This window comes from Acaromyces ingoldii (assembly GCF_003144295.1).
Source record: "Acaromyces ingoldii strain MCA 4198 unplaced genomic scaffold FA10scaffold_3, whole genome shotgun sequence".
NCBI lineage: Eukaryota > Fungi > Basidiomycota > Exobasidiomycetes > Exobasidiales > Cryptobasidiaceae > Acaromyces > Acaromyces ingoldii.
Genome location: NW_020290249.1, coordinates 3,083,710 through 3,103,581, shown reverse-complemented (window position 1 = coordinate 3,103,581; position 19,872 = coordinate 3,083,710). Strand labels below are relative to the sequence as shown.

The window sequence follows — 19,872 nt, the reverse complement described above, 5'->3', positions numbered from 1 at the left end:
GCTCGGTCTCAGACAGCAGCAGCCACTTACTAGCTGTTGATGGGCTTCGAATTGCAAGGAGGGTGGGTCATGTGGGGTAGATCAATATGATACAGCAGGGGAAAGCTTGGCAGAGGTCAGAAGAAGGCCACGTGGCAGTCGTCGCCGAGGACGTCAGTCCACCGTACGGGGAAGCCGGTCTCGTCGGTGCGCGCCCAGACGCGCTCAATGACGGTGCGGGCGCCCTTTGCCGCGGCCTCGCAGTGGCCCACGATAGAGAGCGCCTCGCGGAAGGCCACGCGGTCGCGCTCGTCGACGGCGATGCTGGCGCCAATGAAGATGCTGAACAGGTAGGAGCCGCAGCCGACGGCGCGACAGAAGTCGCGCGCGCCCGAGGACAGCCACTGGTCCAGGATGGCCGCGAGGCAGGCACGGCAGCGGCGCTCGAGGGGACCCAGGCGTAGCACGTCGGTGTACAGGAGCGCCTTGGCCGCCTGCCGCATCATCTCGGCGCAGCCAGGCGCACGTCCACGTGACGGACAGACGTCCAGGCGTGCCTCGAGCCGGCTGGCAGCCTCGCGAATCCGGGGCGAGGGCGTCGGGCCAATGTCGCGCGCATCGGCACGCAGCAGCACCACATCGCACAGGCAGCACAAGAGCTCATCGGGACAGCTGAATGGTCTGGAGGACAGAGAGAAAAGTGGTCAGAGAGAGAGACTTTTTCATCCCTCGTGTAGGCTTGACTCGGCCACTCACTCGGATGGGTAGAAGGCGTCGGTTGCCTCGCTGGAACCGCCGCACCGAAGTCTAAAGTAGGGACGGGCACTGCGGGACAGGCTGGCGCAGATGTCGGCCCAGATGAGGGTGCGCAGGCCCATGGTCTCGAGCGAGTGGAGCTTGGACAGGTCGGCGATCCTGCCCAGCCCCCGGCGGGCGACGAGGAGGATGGCCTCGTCGAGCTGCTGGTGATAGGCTTCGATGGAGACGTCGGCCCATGCAAAGATGGCCAGGTTGAGGCGTGCGATGAGGAGCGGGTCCATCGCCCTCGCCTGGCCCAGGTCGACCTCGTCGGATGACTGCGACAGAGAGGGCAAGAAGGGTGGCCCAAGGGGCAGCGAGCACGAGGCCTCCTCGACGGCCTGGCTCGCCATCTGGCGCAGGTGGCTCGCGTGCAGCGACAAGTGCCGGTCCATCCTCGACCGCGATGCCTCCTTGAGCGTGTCAGTCCAGTAGCTCACCGCATCGACGTCCCTGGGCCAGTGGAGCTGGTCGCTCTGGGTGTAGCACGCGGCGACGGCGGCCATCGAGAGCCGCAGCGGGGCATTGACCTCGACCTCGATGGTGAGGCGCCGGACGAGGCCATCGAACAGCGGCGACGCCGACAGCTCGGACGGATGGCTGCCCTCGATCCAGCAGACGACGACCGTTGAGTAATAGCCCACGATGGCCTGGAGCAACGGCTGAGGGAGAGGCGTCTCTGTCGCCGTCGCCGCCGTCGGCGGCATCGGCGTCGTGGGCATCGGCGCAGGCATCGACATGGGCGCAATGGTGGCCAGACATCCATCGCAGAGGTCGTGGCCCGAGAGGAGACAGTCGCCTGTGGCCGAGCAACCGCCACTTCCGCTTCCCGTCTTGCCCGTCGTCGTCGCTGCCTCCATGACCGTAGAAGCGCTGGCTGCTCGTCCATCGGACTGCGAGCTCCTCGAAGGGGAGCCAGCCGACTTGACGTCTGGAAAGCCCAGGCAGAGAAAGCCGGCCGTCTTGCAGCGCAGACAGCCGCCGCCCGTCTCCGCCAGCCGCGCCTCGTCGCACTTTTTCTTGCGCTTTCGACAGGTCCTGTCGTCAGAGGTGTTCAGTCAGTCACGAGGAGATGGTCCTTCATCTGAACACTGTCCCACAGCAAGACGTACAGGCAGCCGGTTCGCACGCGGGGTTTGCGAATCCCCTCGCTGACAAGCATAGTTTGGCGAATGGCTGTCGTCGCCTGTGGGGAAGAGGTAATTCTTGAAAAAGAGAGTAGTGGCATGTGAGCGAGGCACTTTTCTGTGGAGAAGAGAGAATGAGATAGGCGCGCGCCTCGCGCGGCAATGCGACGAGATAAGCTCACTTGACATGGACTGGACTCGCCCTGTCAGTTGAAATTCGGAGTGTGTGAGAGAGAGAGAGACAGTGGCTTCCCGGTTGAATCGTCGCGGATCGATAAGAGCAGGACAGATATATATAACAGGGAAGTGGGGCGATACGGATGGGGTGAGAAGCACGTACAACCCCCAAGATGTCTGATCTGACCGTCGCCGAAAAGCAGGAAAAGGCCGCCGTCGACACGCAGGCCTACCGCAACAGCTCGGTCGAGGGCGATGCCGACAAGACGGTGCTCAAGCACGAGCTGGGCTACGAGCCCGAGGACCACCTGCAGCGCAACCGCAGCCTGCTCACGCTCCTCTTCCAGTCGCTCGCCATTGCCGCCATTCCCTACGGCGAGGGTGGCCCACTGCTGAGCGCAATCTACGGCGGTGGACAGCTGTCCATCTTTCTCGGCTGGATCATCGTCTGCATTCTCAACGAGTGTGTCGCCGTCTCTCTCGCCGAGCTGGCAAGCCGCTGGCCGACGAGCGCGGGCCCCTCCTACTGGTCGTTCCAGCTGCTCGACCCCAAGTCCAACGCCCGTGTCCTGGCGGCCTATGCGACGGGCTGGACGTGGATCATCGGTAACATCACCATTGCGCTTTCCGTCAACTTTGGCTTTGCCAGCCTCATCTCTGCCACTGCCTCGCTCTTCCACCCCGATTGGACCGCGTCGTCGTGGCAGCTGCTCCTCATCTTCTACGCCATCTGCCTCGGCACGCTGCTCGTCTGCGCCCTCTTCAACCGCCACCTGCCCCTGGTAGACACCTTCTGCGCCGCCTTTACCCTCGTCACCATCTTTGTTTGCCTCATCGCCCTGTCTGCCAAGGCCGACGTCGGTCGCCACTCGGCTGCCTATGCACTCGGCCACTACGACAAGAGCCTCGCGGGCTACGGCGGCTTCACCTGGTGCGTCTCTCTCTCTCTGTTTCTCGCTCGTTCTTCTTCCCTGACACGACCCCGCCCAACAGGTTCATTGGTCTCCTGCCTGCGGCCTACACCTTCTCGGCCATTGGCATGATCTCGTCGATGGCCGAGGAGTGCCGCGACGCAGCAGTCAAGCTGCCGCAGGCCATCAGCCTGTGCGTGCCCGTCGGCGGCCTCGCGGGCATCTTTTTCATCCTGCCCATCTGCTTCACCCTGCCCCCGCTCGAAGACATTGTCAACAACTCCGGTGGCCAGGCGCTTCCTTACATCTTTGACAGCGTCATGGGCAGCCCTGGCGGTGGCCTCGGTCTCATCGTTCTCGTCCTCTTTGTCACGGCCTTTTGCTCCATCAGCATCACCGTGGCGGCCTCGCGCGCCACGTGGGCCTTTGCGCGCGACGACGCCATGCCCGGCGCCCGCTGGCTGGGCAAGGTCAACAGCAAGCTGGGTGTGCCGCTGTGGAGCCTGGCGCTCGTCACGCTCGTCCAGATGCTCCTTGGGCTCATCAACCTGGGCAGCACGTCGGCCTTTACGGCGTTTGTGTCCGTCGGTGTGATTGCCCTCAACCTGTCGTATGTGATCCCGATTGCGACGAGCATGGCAAAGGGCCGCACCGAGGTCGCCAAGGCCCGCTTCCGGTGTCCGACGCCCGTTGGCTGGATTGTCAACTCCATTTCCGTCATCTGGATCTTCTTTGAGCTCGTCCTCTTCTCCATGGTGGGTGACAGCAACAGTGTGATGGCAAGCCTGGACTGCAAGACTGACTCTGGCTCTTCCCCTCTGCCAGCCCACGGCGCTGCCCGTCACGGCGACATCGATGAACTACGCGTCGGTCGTCCTTGTTGGCCTGGGCTCCATCGCCCTCGCGTGGTACTTTATCCACGCCCGGCGCAGTGAGTGGCCGTGCATGCACATCTCCCCCATGTAACGCCCTCAGGCTGATCACTTACACCTGCTCACAGCGTACAACGGCCCACCCGAGGCCCAGTCTTAGAGAAAGTATGCAGAATTTGCTTTAGTCTAAATTCTTCTTGTATATCCTGCCGTGGGATTGGAAGTATTGTGTGTCGTGCATGACAGACGGTGTGAGCGTGGTGTGAGCGTGGGGGCTTGATTCTTAAATTGATGCGCGTCATCGTCCGTCTGCTGCCTTCCTGCGACGACGATGTCTCGACTGTCGGACACGGACATTGCGGCGCTGCTCGACCACCTCGGCGTGCGCCAGCCACACCGAGACGTGCTCCTCTCGTGGGGGTCGACGGACTCGGTGCAGGCGCGCCTCGATGCGCTGACGTCGCTGCAGCGCCGCTTCCTAGTCGCCGTGCCGTTCGACGACCTGGACCTGCACTACAGTGCGACGCGCACCGTCTCGCTCGATGTGCAGCACTCGCTGCGCAAGTGTCTCGAGAAGCGCAGGGGCGGCTACTGCATGCAGAACAACGCCCTCTTCCGGGCCGCGCTGCTGGGCCTCGGCGTCGACGTCTATTCGACGGGCGCCCGCGTCAATGCCGTCTTTGAGCCAGGCAACCAGAACCTCGCCGAGGACCAGTGGCTCTACCACGGCTTGTGAGTTTCAACAGTTCTGCTCCTCTGAGAGCCTCGTGTAGCACTAGCACACTGACCTGCACACGCCTAGCGACCACATGGTCAATCTGGTCCGGCTCGGCGACGGCAAGGTGTACCTCGTCGACGTTGGCATCGGCACCTCGTCGACGACGGCGCCCACGCCCCTGGCCACGGCGGCCTCGGGCCCCACGACGATGCTCAACATTGCCCCCGCGGCCCACCTCCGCCTGCGGCTGGGCACCACATCGCAGCACGCAGACCCGGCGCGGGCCAAGCCGATCCAGCTCCTCGACTCGTCGCTCCACGCTGTGGGTGAGGAGCACCACGCAAAGTGGAGGCCCGTCTTTTGCTTCGACGCCGACACCGAGTTCCTGGAGCCCGACTTTGAGATGATGAGCTTCTTCACGTCGACGCATCCCACGCCCTGGTTCAGAAGGGACCCCGTCTGCTCCCGGCTCATTCTCGACGGCGACGAGGCGCCCATCGGCCATGCGACGCTGTTCAAGGACCGCTGGAGCGTGCGCCACGGCGCAGACATCAAGGAGCAGGGCCAGGTGCAGACCGAGGAGGAGCGGTGCCGCGTCCTCAAGGACAAGCTCGGCATCGTGCTGACCGGCGAGGAGAAGGTGGCCATTAGGCAGTATCCCTCTGCACTCAGACATGATGAATAGATGCCATTTCTCAGTGATTGCTTACAACGCAAGGAGGCAATAGGCCTGCTTTGCCCCGTCAGATCTGGTCTGACACGGGTCCTGCCTGTCTGACTGGCTTGGTTGTTGTGTAGATCACTCATCGTCGCACTCTTCCTCCTCGTCTTCTCCTTCATCTTCTCCTTCATCCTCACCGTCATCGCAGTCCTCGTCGTCGCCGCCCTCGTCGCCCTCGCCAGTCTCGGCCGAGCGGTGGTCGTGCTTGATGAGATCGGCAGCGACCTCTGCGAGCGCATACACCTCGGCGGCCAGGTGGCTCGACAGCGCATACGGCACCACGCTCGCATCGACGACGCGCAGGCCATCGATGCCGTGCACGCGGAAGCGGCCATCGACGACGCCGCCCAGCGACTCGTCCATCATGGCGCACGACGACGACGGGTGGTACTCTGTGCCGGCCGTCTTGCGGATGTAGGCCTCGGCGTCGCTGCGGGGGTCGACGTTGTCGCCCTCGATGAGACTCTCGATTCGCTGCGCGAGCGCCGAGTCGCTGCCGGCCTCGAGGGCGCGCTGGAGGCCGAGGACGAGCAGCTTGAGGTCCGACGCGTGGCTGAGGTAGCCCGCGTCGATGTGCGGCTTGTCGAATGGGTCTGAAGAGGCGAGGAAGACGTTGCCGCGCGAGAGGGGCGACTGCAGTGCGACCTGCACCTCGATGACGTGGTTTGGCTGCATGGTGCCGAGCAGCAGCTCGACTGCGCCCTTGGGCCGCTTGCCCCACGTGAGCTTGTCGAGGAGCACCGACGAGGTGCGCTCGTAGCCCGTCTGGACGGCGTTGTTGCCACCGACGACGTGCTTCTGCGACGTGTTGCGGGCGTCGTCGATGAAGGACTGGATCTTGGATTCGTCGTACGCCAGCAGCTCGGGCAGCGAGAGGTAGGCGACGGCACCGTCGACGTAGCTCGCCGTGTGCAGGTTCTCTGACCGGTGCGGGAGGTGGGCGTCGGGTTTGGCCTTGTACGACACCTTTGTGCTGACGTGGTCCTGGAGGTGCTGGCCGACGCCGGGCAGGTCCTTGACGGTCGAGATGTTGTGCTTGGCGAGCTGGTCCGCGGCGCCGATGCCGCTCAGCTGGAGGATCTGGGGCGAGGAGACGGCGCCGGCCGCGAGGATGACCTCACGCTGGGCCGTGACCGTGACCCTGGGCGCATCCTTGGAGGCGGCAAACTCGACGCCGGTGGCACGAGGCGGCTGCTGCGGCTGCTGCTGCTTGTCCTTGCTGTCCTTGCCGCTGCTGCTGAAGAGGACCCGGGTGACGTGCTGGTTGGGCAGCACCCTGAGCCGGCCACTGCGCTCGGCCGAGATGGGGTCCAGGTACGCGGTCCGGCTCGTCGCTCGCGTCCACGACTGGGCGTCGATGGTGCTGGCGGCGACAAATGCGCCGAGATTGTCGCCGTCGTAGGGTGCCTCTGCGCGGGGAGCCACGCCCGTGTCGTTGGCGACCCAGTCGCGCACCGCACGGTACGTGTGGGCTGGGTAGGACAGACACACGGGCCCGCCCCTGGCCAGCGTCTCGCTGGCAAATGCCGTGGCCTTTTGGAGCGCCGCGACGGGCTGGCCCATGTAGTTTTGCGACTTGTGCAGGCCGCGGCGCAGGCTGGCCCAGTCGAGATTCTTTTCCGTGCTGACAAAGTCCGACAGGTGGTCGTGCTCCTTTTCCGAGGCGACGACGTAGTAGAGACCGTTGATGGCTGAACTGCCGCCCAGGACCTTGCCGCGGGGCCAGGCGACGGTGCGCCCGTCGAGGCCGGCCTGCGATGCGGTGCTGAAGGACCAGTCGAGCGACGAGCCGACGGCGCTGTCGTAGTAGGCGTCCTGCGGCACCGCCAGCTTCTCGACGCCGTAGCCCGCGTCGCCGGCCTCGATGACGGCCACGCTCACCCCTTCGTCCTCGGACAGGCGACCTGCGAGGGCCAGCCCCGCGGTGCCACCGCCGACGATGACATAGTCAAATGTGTGGTCGGCCACATCGGCGTACGAGTCGCAGATGGACGTGTGCTTGGGCGTGTGCTTGATCCAGGGCCGCTGGGCCGACGTGCACGAGTCTTCGTGCGCCTCGGCTGCTGCCCGGGGCGACACGCGGTGGTGCCGCCGTGGCTGGACCTGTGGCTCGAGGCTCGACTGGACCTGCGCCACGGTGGCCAAGAGGATCAAGACCAGAAGGCCGAGGGCGGCAGCGCGCTTCATTCTGGCGCCGTTCTCTTCTTGCTGTTCTTCAAAGGAGTGTGTATGTATGCTTCTTCAGAAAGAGGGTGGGTCTCGATCAGACGCTGTGGTCCGTCGTTTGGTCAGTGTGTGGCTGTGTGGGTGGGTGGTGGTGGTGAGGAAAGCGCTCGTGCATCCTTAAGACAAGAGAGACAACGAGCAAAGCCAGCTGCCAAGACCGTAAAGAATCTCGGATGGAAACACTGGACATCCTCGCACAAATTCCCGACGAGATGGGCCCCTGAGTCGCTGCTCCACACCTCCTCTGCGCGCGTGCCCCTGCTGATCCCATTCGCTCACGGACGCAAAGAATGCAGATGGGAGAGGCGCACGCCGAGCCGAGCCGAGCGCGGGTCATCTTCATCTCGTCGCCAGGCCAGGCACGTCTCTCCCAGTTTTTTATTTATTTATTTTTTCGATGATTTTTTTTTAATTTCGCCGTCGAAGGGGCTGCTGCTGCTGCTGCGCCAGGCTGCCTGCATTAGCGGCCGAACGCGATCTCTTGGCTCCGTGGCTTCGTCTTGGCCCCCAGTGCCGTGCTATGTATGTATGCCATTGCGGACAAGAAATACAAAATTGGAAATACAGAACGGCGATTCGATGATACTACACATGCCTGCGGCTCAGCGCGATGCAGCGAGCGCGGCGAGGGCGAGGTCCCAGAAGGCCTTTCCCTCGTCGCGGCGGTCGAGCACGTCGGTGGGCGAAAAGGCGGCGACGACCTGGAGGCTGAGGAGCATGCCCTGGCCCAGGGGCGCGCCAGCGAGCGAGTGGCGGAGGAGTGCCTCGAGCGTGGCGACGATCTCGTCTGTCGAGGGCGCGTGCGCCTGCCGCGGTGGCTCGGGTGAGGATACAGTCGCCGTCGACGAGTCGCTGTCGCTGTCGTCGCCCATTTCTTTGCCATTGCCATTGAGGTCCTGCTCCTGCCTCTGCTCCTGGTGCTGGTCCTGCCTTTGCTCCTGCTCCTGGGAATCAGACCGGGAATGAATCTGGGAATGAGACTGAGAATAAGATTGAGAAGGAGAGTGGCGTGGCTGCGACTGGATCTGAGACGGAGGCTGGCTGCCTTCGTCAAATTGCATCTGAGCCAGGACGTCGTCGATGCCCGACGGCGGCTGGCTGGGCTCCTGGTCTTCGTCGTACATCGAGAGTGCGCGCCGAGGCCGGCTGCCGTTGACAGAAGACTGCACGCTGAGCGGCCTCGCCATCGATCGCCGCCGCCTCTCGGTTCCTGCAGGCTGAGCCTGAGCCTGAGCCTGAGACTGGGCCTGACCCCGCGCCCGAGCCTGGGTTTCGGTCTCGACGCGGCGATGCGTGGCCACTCGGCGCGCCGAGAGATGGGCGACGACGAGGCGCTCGACGACGAGTGCGCAGCGCATCTTCTCGCGCGGGCTCGGGTGCGCCTCGAAGCGGGCGAGCAGCGCGCCGAGGCCGCCGTCGGGGCACGAGGCCAGGACCTGCCTCGCCACCTCATCGCTGTCGTCGTCGTCGTCTGCGTTGTCGCCGTCGTTGGTCGGCTTCGTCGGCGGCTTCTCTTCTTCTTCTTCTTCTTCTTCTTCTTCTTCTTCTTCGTCCTCTTCCTTGATCTCACTCCTGGTAACTCCGTCGCCACAGCTCGCGTCCTGCTGCTGGAGCGGCCTGATGGCTTCGCTGAGAAAGAGGCCAGTGACGAGCAGCTGCACACGCTGCAGAAAGTCCTCGAGGGCCTGCACGCTCCTCGGCCGGGGCTCGGCGCGCTGAAGCATGAGGCTGGAGCAGGCGCCAAAGCCGAGCACGATCTCGTCGCCGTCGTCGCTCTTGCTGTTGTTGTTGTTGTTGTCTTCGTCGCCACCATCCTCTGCGCCATTCGCTGCCAGACTCGCACGCATGTATGGCTGTGCCAGCGCCTGCTCGCGCGCCCACACGGCAGAGCTGGCAAAGAAGCTGGCGGCGTCGCCGGCGATGATGTCGGAGAAGGCGCGGTCGAGGTCGCGGAGGTAGTCGAGGGTGCGCGAGGAGCGCAGGCCCATGTCGTAGATGGCCTGGCGCGCCATCCACGCGCGGCCCGTCTCTTCGTCGCTGGTGCCTGTCCTGGCCTTGGCGGTGGCAGGCCCAGCAGCGAGCAGGTTGTCGAGGGCCGTCTGCCGGGCGCGCCGGACGCCCGTGGCGAGCCGGACCTCGCTCGCATACCACGCGCGGGCGCGCAGCTCGTGCAGGCGCGCATACACGAGCCGGGCGTCGTCGAGGAGCCGTGCGCTGCGTTGGGCGAGACGCCAGCGCTGCTGCTCGCGCACTGTCTTGCGTCGCTCCAGCGCAGCCATCCGCGCGCGCACCGGCTGGGCGACGTGGTGGAGGATGGCAAGCTGGCTGCTCTCGTCGACGAGGGCGCGCGTCTGCTCGAGGAGCGCAGCATCGTCATAGGCAAACGCCTGCCGCGCGGCGCCTGCAGCCATCGCCAGGGCCTGGACGAGGGTGAGGCGGTGCAGGGGCACGCGGTAGGGCCCCCGGACGAGGCGGACGATGCCCCGCCGGATCTCGTCGATGGGCACGCCCTCGTCGAGCGGCGGTGGCTGCTGCGGCTGTTGCGTCAGTGCAGGCGCAGGTGCTATTGATGGCGATGGCGATGGCGACAGCGATGGCTCGATGGCAGCCGGCGAAGCCGTCGTCGCCGCTCCAATCGACCGCCAGGCCGACGGTGGCGCGCGCTGCCTCGACGTAGACACCCTGCGCTGGATGGGCGAGGCAGCAGCAGCAGCAGCGGTCGTCGTTGCCATCGCCGTCGCTGTCGCCGTCGCCGTCGGAGAGGCATGGTCCGGGTCGAGATCAAAGTAGCCGACGCCCGCGGTGCCGGCCAGGCCCTGGTGGAACGGCGAGCTGGGCGGGCTGCCCCAGCTGCTGTCGGCGGCCGAGACGCTGCCGTTGGTGGCCGTGGCTGTCGTGGTGGTGGCGCTGCTGCGGACGCTGAGGACGCTGCCAGATGACGCCGACGAGGGAAACACGCGGCTGTTGGTGCCCCCCGATGACGACGACGACACCGCCCGGGCCTGGGCGCCGCCGCCGCTGCTCGACGGTCTTGGCTGTGGTGTTCGCTGCTGCTGCTGCTGCTGCTGGTGCTGCTGCTGGTGCTGATGGGAAGCCGACACGGACGAGGCTGATGCAGACTTGGCCCTCCGCTTGGCCAGTCTCGCCTCAATCGACGGCAGGCCGACGTCGACGAGCGTCTTCTGCCCCCGCTGGCTGGCGATGAAGAGAGTCGCCTCGTCTTCATCGTCGCCGTCGTCATTGTATTGTGCTGTCTCCCACGCCCAGGCGTGGCGCTGCCTGGTAGACAGAAGCCGGACGAGGCGTCGAGCATCGGTCTTGGACAGGCCAATGGCCGAGAGTGCGCCACTGCTGCTGCTTTCTTCGACCGGCTGCGTCTCGGCCATCGAGAGCTTCATCGAGGGCACCGCCACGCCGCGACGGAGGTGCATGTACGTCGAGCTGCCGTTGCTCGTCTTTGCCGTCGTCGGCGATGCTGACGATGGTGACAGGGGCGATGACGCCGGCACATGCACCTCTGCGCCAAAAGCAGCGACGATGCGCCTGGCTGCGTCGCTGCCCTGGCCGCCGTTGCCAGGACCGCTTTCAGGACCGCTTCCAGGACCGCTTCCAGGACCGCTTCCAGGACCGGCATCCATGGCGGCAGTGATGGCCAGGTAGGCGCGCCGGTGCAGCTCGTCGAGGTCGGCCGCCAGCCGGGGCATCCACACGCCTTCCATCAGCGCTGTGGGCACGCCGTGGGCATCGTCATCGTCGCCGTCGCCACTGCTGCCTGGCCCTGACCCTGACCCTGACCCTGGCCCTGACCCTGACCCGTCTCCGTCCCCGTCGGCGGTGATGCCGACGCCGACGCCGAGCGGCGCGGGCGGCTGGCGGAGCGTGCGTCCGGCGGCGTCGGGCCGCGTGAGGAGGCTGCGCAGCTGCGCAAAGGCGAACCAGCGCACGACGACGACGAGGGCCAGGCGGCGGTGCAGCCCGGCGTGGTTGTCGGCGGCGAAGCGGTGTGTGAGCAGGCGCCGGGAGAGGGCGACGACGAGGGGCACGCGCAGCGGCGTCGAGACTGGCGGTGAGAACACCGACGACGGCGACACCAACGACGGCGACACCAACGACGACGACGACGACGACGACGAATGGAGTGACGCAGGCGCAAGGGCGTCGAGGATGCGCTCGACCCATGCTTCGGTCGCCCTGTCCACGACGGCAGCCTCGGCAGGCGCATGTACAGACGCAGACTCCGACACCGGCAGCCGGACGATCTGCGACTTGCTGAGCGAGGGCGTGCGTGCGTGGGGGTGGCGCTGCGCCTCGCTGGCCACGCGCCGGCGCCGCTCGAGGAGCATCGAGGGTGTGGCCAGGTGGCCGAGGGCGGTGCGCGCGTCGGGCTGGTCGTGCTGCTTGGGAAACGAGGCGCGGGCGTCCTCCTCGTCGACGTTGCACAGCGGCCGTTGCGGCGAGGCGGCCGTCAGGCTGACGACGCGCTGCCGGCCCTTGCCTGGGGGTGACGCAAGCGAGACGCTCCTCTGGAGGGGCTGTGCTGCGGTAGCACTTTTTTTGTCAGCTGGAGCAGCGGCAGGGTTAGCAGCAGCAACAGGCCTCGGCGTCGAGGCGAAGAAGCCGCTCAGCGTCGACGCCGTGCCGTTCCACAGCTGCGAAGCGCTGGTGCCCAGGGCCGAGAGGGGAGAGGCGGCTGGCGGGGTAGGCGAGGCTGGCGAGGCGGGCGACGAGATGGTCCGCTGGCGTGGGTGCGCAGTGGCCGACGGCGGGCCGCTAGCCCTGAGCGTCGAGGGCAGCCGCAGCGTCGAGCCGAGCCCGGCGTCTTCTGCTTTGGCGTGTGCGTCGGACGATAATGACGAGCGCTCACGAACAAAGGCGAGCAGCTCGAGCTCGAGCTTGCGCGTTGGTCGGAGCGGGTCGAATGCGCCGTTGCCGCCCTCGGATGGCGCGACGACCGAGGCCCGCGTCTGGTGCAGGGCGTCGAGCACGGCGAGAATGAGGTCATCGACGTCCTTGCGATTCTGTTCTGCAGACGAAGACGAGAGCGCGGCCACAATGAGCGGCTCGGCCCAGTCGAGCAGCGCTGCCGAACCGCCTGCTGCATCGACGGCAGCGACCAGGAGCGGCAGCAGCGCAGCGCGGTCCTCGAGCAGCGCCTCGACGACGGCCCCATCGGCTGCTGCTGCCAGCGTGCGCTCGAGCACCTTTGCCGCATCGATAGCCCATCGTCTTCCTTTCCTCTTTTTCGCTTGTCTCTGCCTCTTGTTCTGCGCAGCTCGGACGAGGGACGCCTCAAAGGCGCGCTGGGCGCAAACGAGACTGCCAGCGAGCTCGTCGGTGGCCTGGCGCAGCTTCCCCCTTGCCCGTTCGCTCAGCGGTCGCACAGCGCTCACATCCTGCCGCCGCGACGGGCCGGCCTCGATGGCCTGGCTGTCGAGCTCGATGGCGCGGCAGCGGACGCTGAGCTCGGCGCGCAGCGCTTCGAGGCGGGCGAGGCTGCGCTGGCGTGCGCGCGCCTCGTCGATGTCGCCCGCCAGCGCGCCGCCCAGATCGTCCACCTCGGCATGCAGGCCCTCGACGCGCGCAATGCACCACGCCACCTGCGCGAGTGTCGTCGTCATAGCCTGCGCTTCTTCTTCTTCGCCTCCTCCTAGCCTCGTCGTTGCCGTTGTTGGTGAACCCCTAGAGGGGCGCGCGTATGCGGCTCACTAGCCCCGGCAACTTAAAATTTTAAAGCCTGGCCGAGAAGTGCGACGGAAGTTGGATTCGGCGGCACGGGCCATCATCTATCTACCCAGGCCAGTTCTGTTCTCCAGCCACGCCAGCCACGCGTTTAGTCTAAAATACAAGATCAAGTAGTCAGATCGTCGTCGCTCACTTCTTCTTCTTCTTTCTTCTCGCATGGACCAACGATGTTCGCGCTGACCTCGGTGCTGCTGCTGCTCTTGCGGCCGCTGCTGCCGCTGCTGCTGCTGTTGCTCGCTTCGGCAGCAGGTGAAGCACGCGCCCAAGAGGCCTCTCCGCCGGTGCACGTGAGCCTGCGCTCGGGCTGGCCCGCGAGCCCGTTTGTCGTCGAGCTGCTCGAGGCCGCGCACCAGGAGGCCCCGTCGTCGTTCTTTGACATCGTTGCCATCGTTGCCGGGCCCTGGTTCTTCAATGACACCGACGACGGCACGCACGACCTTGCGAGCGCCACGCCGCAACAGGTGTTCAAGGGCGCCAAGCGTGCATTCGACCGCTATGGCGTCCTCCCGGGCGAGGCCACGCGCCGACGGTGGGAGGCCGCCCTCGCGCTCCGGGCCCAGTCGTCCAAGGTGGCCGCCTTTACGCACCTCTACCGCACCAGTGGCCTCGAGCAGCGGTGGGAGGAGGCCATGGCTGCGCGTGACAGCAGCGACGAGTGCCGCAGCTGGGTCGACTGGGACGGCAAGGTGCTCTGCTCGCGCGACGAGCTGCAGCGCCATCTCGACGAGACTGGCTCGACGGCTGTCACTAAGTCGCCGTACCCGGGGCCCGTCGCCTTTGACCACGTGCTCGCCCACCCGCTTGACGAGACCGACGGCGAGCAGGAGCAAGAAGCAGCCACCGCCGTCCTCTACGGCGATCCAGCGTCGTCGAACTTCTTTGGGCTGCACGCGGCCCTGTCCGAGTACGCCCTCGGTGCACGTGCCGAGGTGCCCTTTCGCTACATTCTGCGCTGGCGGCCGCCGCCCCAGTCGTCGACGGGTGGCGCGGCCACGAAGGAGGAGGAGGAGGAGCGCGACTACCTCGCGGGCTTCGGCGCCTCGCTCGACGTCAAGAAGGTCGACTACCTCGTCATCGACGACCGCGCCGTGGCTGCGTCTGGCAGCGAAGACGGCGGCGGCGACAGTAACGATGGCGACGGAAGTACAGCCACAAGACGCGGCGCGGCGACGGAGCGCGAGGCGGCCCGTGCGCAGCTCGACGATCGCCGCTGGCTCGACGCGCAGCTGGGGGGCCCGCCGTCGGACGAGGCCGAGGAGGAGGAAGGAGGCGACGCGGGTCTGCGCGCCGCATACATCGTGGCCAAGAGCAGCGAGCCGCTGCGTGCGCTCCGCCAGCTCAGCCACGACTTCCCGCTCCATGCCGGCGCACTGGCCCGGTCCAGCGCGGCGAGGCCCTCGCGCCGCTTCCTCGACGAGATGCTCGGCCTCCACCAGATGTACCTCCAGCAGGCCACGACCGACGTCTGGCTCAACGGCCGCTCCCTCTCGGCCACGAGCGACGAGGCCGGTGCGGCGAGTGCGCTGACGCTCCTACCCCTCGTGCGCGACGAGCGCCGCCTCCTCGACTCGCTAATCGCACTCAACCTCTCGGCCGAGGCCGCCGTGTCGCTGCTGACCTATGCGCCGCTCCAGCAGCAGCAGCAACAGCCGCAGTCGCAGCAGCAGGTGCATGATGCCTACTTTGATGCCAGCGACCGGCCCGAGGGCGGTGCCGTCGTATCGTGGTGGAATGATGTCGAGGCCGACGAGGCCTATGTGCGCTTCCAGCCCGAGCTGCGTGGCCTGCTCCGGCCCCTGTACCCGGGCTCCTTCCCCACCGTGCGCCGCAACCTGTTCAACGTCGTCCTGCTCATGGACCTGCGCCGCGCCGAGACGTGCCGGTTTCTGGCCGAGAGCGTCTCGCTGGCCACGAAGCGCCTTGCTCTTCACTGGGGCTTTGTGCCCACGGGCCTCGTCGAGCCTGGCGACGAGTCGAGCCAGCTCGCACGCCTCTACTGGCTCGCCATGGAGCGCGGCGGCAGCACCCTCGCCGCCGAGTACCTCGCTCGGCTGGCCAATGCGATGCAGACCCACGTCACCGTCGCGCAGGCACGCGCGCAACTGCAGGCCGTGCTGCTTGCTGCTGCCCATGTTGATGGCAGCGACGAGGAAGAAGAAGCAGCAGCAGTCGAACAGGCCATCGAAGCGGCGCTCGCTCCTGCCAGTGAATGGACCGAGAGAGAAGCAAAGGCACGGCGCTACGCCAAGCGGCTCGGCGCCGTCGTCGCAGACAAAGACCACCGCGGCGATGTGTTTGTCAATGGCCGCCACGTGCCGTTCACCGCCGCCCTGATCCAGCATGTCCACCAGCTCATTGCCGCGCAGGTCCAGGCACTCGCCCCGCTCGTCTACTACGGCACCCTCACCGACGAGGCCGACGTGAGCACGCACTTCTACGACCTCAACACCACCTTTGCCGCGCGCTCGCCCCTCGCCTTTCCCCCACCACAAGCGTCCAACATCTCGGCCGACGCCGTCGATCTCACCCAGGTCGCCGCCCAGCTCGACGACAGCACGCTGCTTCGCCGCTTCTTCTTGCCCAGGCAGGCGACGACGGCGACGACGGCGACAACGACGCCCATTGACACGACGCTCTGGCTCGTGGGCGACCTCGATAGCGACGAGGGCACGTCCCTGCTCCGCGAGACGATCAAGGCGCAGCAGGCGTTGCCCCAGGCCTTCCGGCTCGGCCTCGTCCACGCTGCCCCGTCGCAGTCTTCTCTGGGGACCGTGTCGCGGGCCATCTACGACCAGCTGCAGCGCGATGACGGTGCAGCAAGCGAGGCCCTGCTCGAGGTGCTGAACAGCTCGGTGAGCAGAGGCGACGACAACAAGAACGAAGAGCCAGCGCGGCGCTTCTGGCGGGGACAGGCGCGCTTGGCCCGCCTCTTTGGCGTGGCAAAGTCCAAGTCGCCCTTTGCAATCGTCATCAACGGCCGCATCGTCGCCGGCTTTGACGCTGCCAAGGTCGAGAGCATCGACGTCGAGTCGCTCGTCGCCGTCGAGCGCCAGCGCAGGATCGCGCCCCTCGTCGAGGGCCTCCAGACGCCGGCGATTGCGCAGCACGACGCCGCGCTCGCCGAGCTCGCGCGCGATGCCGACGCCATCACCACCCTCACTTCCATCATCGCCCGCGCCGGTTTTGTCGATGCCGCGTCCGAGGGCCTCTTTGCGCGCGCATCCACGGCGCGCTCGACGGCCATCGACGACGTGCCCACCACCAACGGCCTCACCTCGTTTGAGCTGGGTGCCGACCGTGCCCACGCCCGGCTCCGGCTCACCCTCATGGTCGACCCGCTGTCCAAGGAGGCCCAGCGCTGGGCCGACCTCGTCGAGCACGTGCTCCAGCTCGACGACGCCATCTGGGTCCGCGTCCTCCTCAACCCAGCCGGCGCCTCGAGAGCGGGTGCGGCGACGGACGAGGCAGAAGCAGCGGAGGCGGCGACGACGCTGCGACGCTTCTACCGCGCCAGCAGCCCCGCCAGGCTGGCCTTTGACGGCGACGGCCAGCTGCGGCGGCCCCGCGCCTCGTTCTACGGCATGCCCGCCGACGCGGTGCTGACCATGGCCATCGAGGCGCCCCCGGCCTGGGTCACCATGGCCTCGGTCGCCGTGCACGACCTCGACAACATCCGGCTCAGCGACGTCGCACGGGCCAGCGCAGGAACACGCGCCGTCGTCGCCGCCACGTTCGACGTCAAGCACGTCCTCATCGAGGGCCACGCGCGCGACACGGCCGCCCGCTCCGTGCCACGAGGCCTCGAGCTCGTCCTCGAGACGCTCGACGGCAGCCTCGTCGACGACACCATCGTCATGGCCAACCTGGCCTACCTCCAGCTGCGCGCACCCTCGCCGGGCCTCTACACGCTCCGCATCCGCGGCGCCGGCTCCAAGAGTGCCGAGCTGTACGAGATGGAGAGCGTGGGCAGTGCCGGCTGGAACAGTCCCCCGGTCGGCGGCGGCGGCGGCGGCGGCGGTGAGAGCAGCAGCAGCGATGACGTTGTCACCGTCGACTCGCCCGCGGGGCTCACCATCTACCCGCGCGTCAGGAAGCGCAAGGGCAGGGAGCACGACCGGCTCGTGTTTGACAGCGAGGGCGAGGGCGAGGAAGCTCATGCGATGGGCGCTGGAAGAAGCCCTGCTGCTGCGCAGGGTCTTGTCCCCTTTGCGTGGTCGCTCGTCGCGGACGCGGCCAGGCGCATACAGACATCCTTTTCAGCAGCCACAGCGACAGCCACTTCGAGAAGAAAGGCAGAGACGATCAACGTCTTCACCGTCGCCTCGGGCCACCTCTACGAGCGCATGGCGTCGCTCATGATTCTCTCGGTGCTGCGCCACACGCAGACGCCCTGCAAGTTCTGGTTCATCGAGAACTTCCTCTCGCCCTCGTTCAAGGACTTTGTGCCCCACCTCGCCCGCGAGTACGGCTTCGAGTACGAGATGGTGACGTACGCCTGGCCCCACTGGCTGCGCGCCCAGTCCGAGAAGCAGCGCCAGATCTGGGGCTACAAGGTCCTCTTTCTCGACGTCCTCTTTCCCCTCGACGTCTCGCGCATCATCTTTGTCGACGCCGACCAGATTGTGCGCGCCGACCTGCTCGAGCTCGTGCAGCTCGACATGGGCGGCAAGCCCTACGGATTCCCACCCATGGGCAACGACAGTTACGACATGGACAACTACCGCTTCTGGGAGACGGGCTACTGGAAAAAGTTCCTGCGCGGCCTGCCGTACCCCATCTCGGCCCTCTACGTCGTCGACCTGGACCGGTTCCGGCTCCTCGCGGCGGGCGACCGGCTGCGGGGCCACTACCAGGCCCTGTCGGCCGACAAGGGCAGCCTGAGCAACCTGGACCAGGACCTCGTCGCGAGCCTGATCCACCAGGTGCCCATCTACGGCCTCGCGCGCGAGTGGCTCTGGTGCGAGACGTGGTGCAGCTGGGACTGGCAGGCCCAGGCAAAGAGCATCGACCTGTGCAGCAACCCAAAGACCAAGGAGCCCAAGCTCGACCGCGCCCGCCGCCAGATTCCCGAGTGGACCGCGTACGACGACGAGGTCGCGCGCTTTGCCGAGCGTGTGCGTGCCCAGCAGGCCACGCAGAAAACAACGCAGGGAACAGTGCAACACGACGAGCTGTGACGTGGGCCTCACTCTTTTGTCAAAACTATAGCGCATGATGCGATGAACAATATCCATTAGACAGTTTCTGCTCGCTCGCTTGCTTCTATAGCATGGATGCACAGCATTCTACGAGTCCTTTTCGGCAATCTGAAACTCGACGACAAAGTAGACGGTGCCTGTCTTCTTGTTGCGGCCTGGTATGAGATGGTCAGCATGCGATGCGCGAGTCAGCACAATGACCACCCACAGTAGTAGCGCACCGGCTGGCCGTCCCAGTACCTCGTCACTGTAGAGGCCTCAGTCAGCATGCACACAAGGAGGAGAAAGAGAGAAAGACAGACGCACAGTCAAAGCCCATGCCGCCCGTGTACGGCAGCTCGAGCCGGAGGGTGTTGAAGTCGATGAAGCCATTGGCAAAGTCGGCCGTGACGACATCGGTGGGCGAGTAGCTGAGGCGCTCGCGGTGCGAGGCGTTGCCAAAGAAGCGGGCGCGGTTGTGGTGGGCGTTGGCGTCGGCGTGGCCGCGCAGCGAGCGCAGCGTGCCCAGGTCGGCGATGGCGTCGGCCTCGAGCGACGGCTCGACCTGCGCCACATTGTCGCGCGCAGCCAGCAGCGCAGACGTGTCGTCGTGCACGTAGTCGTCCTCGGCCGAGGGCCCGCCCTGGGGGAACTTGGGCCAGTCGGAAGAGGAGGAGGAGGAGGAAGAATCGGCGGCAGCGATGCGGTCGACCTGGATGCGCGTCATGGTGCAGACGAGGGGCGAAAAGGCCCAGGGCTGGTCGGCGTAGATGTCCTGGCGCAGGCTCGGGTCGATGTACGACACGGCCTTGAGGGCGGCCGACGTGCCCCAGGGCAGCTTGTCGCGGATCGCATGGTCGAACTTGTTGCCGAACTCGACGTCGTCGACGCTGGCCTCCTCCTTGAAGCGGCCTGTGTGAGTCTGTGTTAGTCTTCTAAACTTCCCTTGTCAGGGCTGCGTGAGCCTCACCCTGGATCTGGATCGACCAGGTGCAGCCCTGGGCGTGGCCATTGTCAAAGTAGGCCGAGTCCTTCTTGGCTTCCTTGCCGGCGGGCGCCTGGCCAGTGAAGTTCTTGATGCGGACGGCGACGAGGCCCTCGAACGCGTCTGACGTGAGACGGTGCGGCTCGGTGCTGTTGACCTCGATGACCTCGAGCGAGGCGACGTCTTTTCCCGCCGAGATGCGCAGTGAGGGAGCCATGGTGGAGTGTCTGCCGTGCCTGGTGACCAATCCAAGGGTCCATCTATCTCTCACTTCTTCACTTTTCAAGAGTGGAGGAAGCAGCGGCCCGGTCGGCGTCGGGACTCGGACAGGGCAAGCTCCGTCGATGGACGCGTCTTCCTCATCTCACTGCGTGCTGCATGGCGAGATGCGAGGACAGGCTAGAGGTGGCCTCTTCCTAAGAAGACAGCAAGGAATGCA

General features: G+C 66.1%; 7 protein-coding genes across 7 annotated transcripts; 3 read left to right on the top strand and 4 right to left on the bottom strand.

Moving 5' to 3' along the window:
- Nucleotides 1-116: 116 nt before the first annotated feature.
- FA10DRAFT_280007 (hypothetical protein) lies at nucleotides 117-1,984 on the bottom strand (the record flags this gene model as incomplete). Its single annotated transcript, XM_025523587.1, has 3 exons — nucleotides 1,890-1,984; nucleotides 736-1,815; nucleotides 117-660 (listed from the first exon to the last, which is right to left on the bottom strand). Exons 1-3 carry the CDS (start codon nucleotides 1,937-1,939, stop codon nucleotides 117-119), a joined length of 1,674 nt encoding a protein of 557 aa, XP_025378225.1. The 5' UTR covers nucleotides 1,940-1,984.
- A 270-nt stretch (nucleotides 1,985-2,254) lies between these two features.
- FA10DRAFT_252770 (amino acid transporter) lies at nucleotides 2,255-4,026 on the top strand (the record flags this gene model as incomplete). Its single annotated transcript, XM_025519665.1, has 4 exons — nucleotides 2,255-3,012; nucleotides 3,075-3,747; nucleotides 3,818-3,923; nucleotides 3,993-4,026. The coding sequence occupies 4 exons, from the start codon at nucleotides 2,255-2,257 to the stop codon at nucleotides 4,022-4,024; spliced, it is 1,569 nt and encodes a 522-aa protein (XP_025378224.1).
- Nucleotides 4,027-4,077: 51 nt separating this feature from the next.
- Nucleotides 4,078-5,324, top strand: FA10DRAFT_130553 (cysteine proteinase). The gene is made up of 2 exons (XM_025517975.1): nucleotides 4,078-4,596; nucleotides 4,667-5,324. Exons 1-2 carry the CDS (start codon nucleotides 4,196-4,198, stop codon nucleotides 5,265-5,267), a joined length of 1,002 nt encoding a protein of 333 aa, XP_025378223.1. The 5' UTR covers nucleotides 4,078-4,195; the 3' UTR covers nucleotides 5,268-5,324.
- Nucleotides 5,325-5,402: 78 nt separating this feature from the next.
- Nucleotides 5,403-7,349, bottom strand: FA10DRAFT_215745 (alcohol oxidase; the record flags this gene model as incomplete). The annotated part of the gene is made up of 2 exons (XM_025518493.1): nucleotides 5,403-6,878; nucleotides 6,972-7,349. Coding segments are annotated over 2 exons (1,854 nt in total), but the record flags the coding sequence as incomplete, so codon positions are not given.
- Nucleotides 7,350-8,053: 704 nt separating this feature from the next.
- Nucleotides 8,054-8,843, bottom strand: FA10DRAFT_267441 (hypothetical protein). The gene has a single exon (XM_025521908.1). The coding sequence runs from the start codon at nucleotides 8,714-8,716 to the stop codon at nucleotides 8,132-8,134; it is 585 nt and encodes a 194-aa protein (XP_025378221.1). The 5' UTR covers nucleotides 8,717-8,843; the 3' UTR covers nucleotides 8,054-8,131.
- Nucleotides 8,844-13,429: 4,586 nt separating this feature from the next.
- On the top strand, nucleotides 13,430-18,779 carry FA10DRAFT_302202 (hypothetical protein). The gene has a single exon (XM_025525074.1). The coding sequence runs from the start codon at nucleotides 13,439-13,441 to the stop codon at nucleotides 18,446-18,448; it is 5,010 nt and encodes a 1,669-aa protein (XP_025378220.1). The 5' UTR covers nucleotides 13,430-13,438; the 3' UTR covers nucleotides 18,449-18,779.
- On the bottom strand, nucleotides 18,476-19,857 carry FA10DRAFT_267440 (DUF1769-domain-containing protein). Its single transcript, XM_025521907.1, has 4 exons — nucleotides 19,419-19,857; nucleotides 18,776-19,360; nucleotides 18,678-18,716; nucleotides 18,476-18,624 (listed from the first exon to the last, which is right to left on the bottom strand). Exons 1-4 carry the CDS (start codon nucleotides 19,648-19,650, stop codon nucleotides 18,557-18,559), a joined length of 924 nt encoding a protein of 307 aa, XP_025378219.1. The 5' UTR covers nucleotides 19,651-19,857; the 3' UTR covers nucleotides 18,476-18,556.
- Between the last annotated feature and the right edge of the window lie 15 nt (nucleotides 19,858-19,872).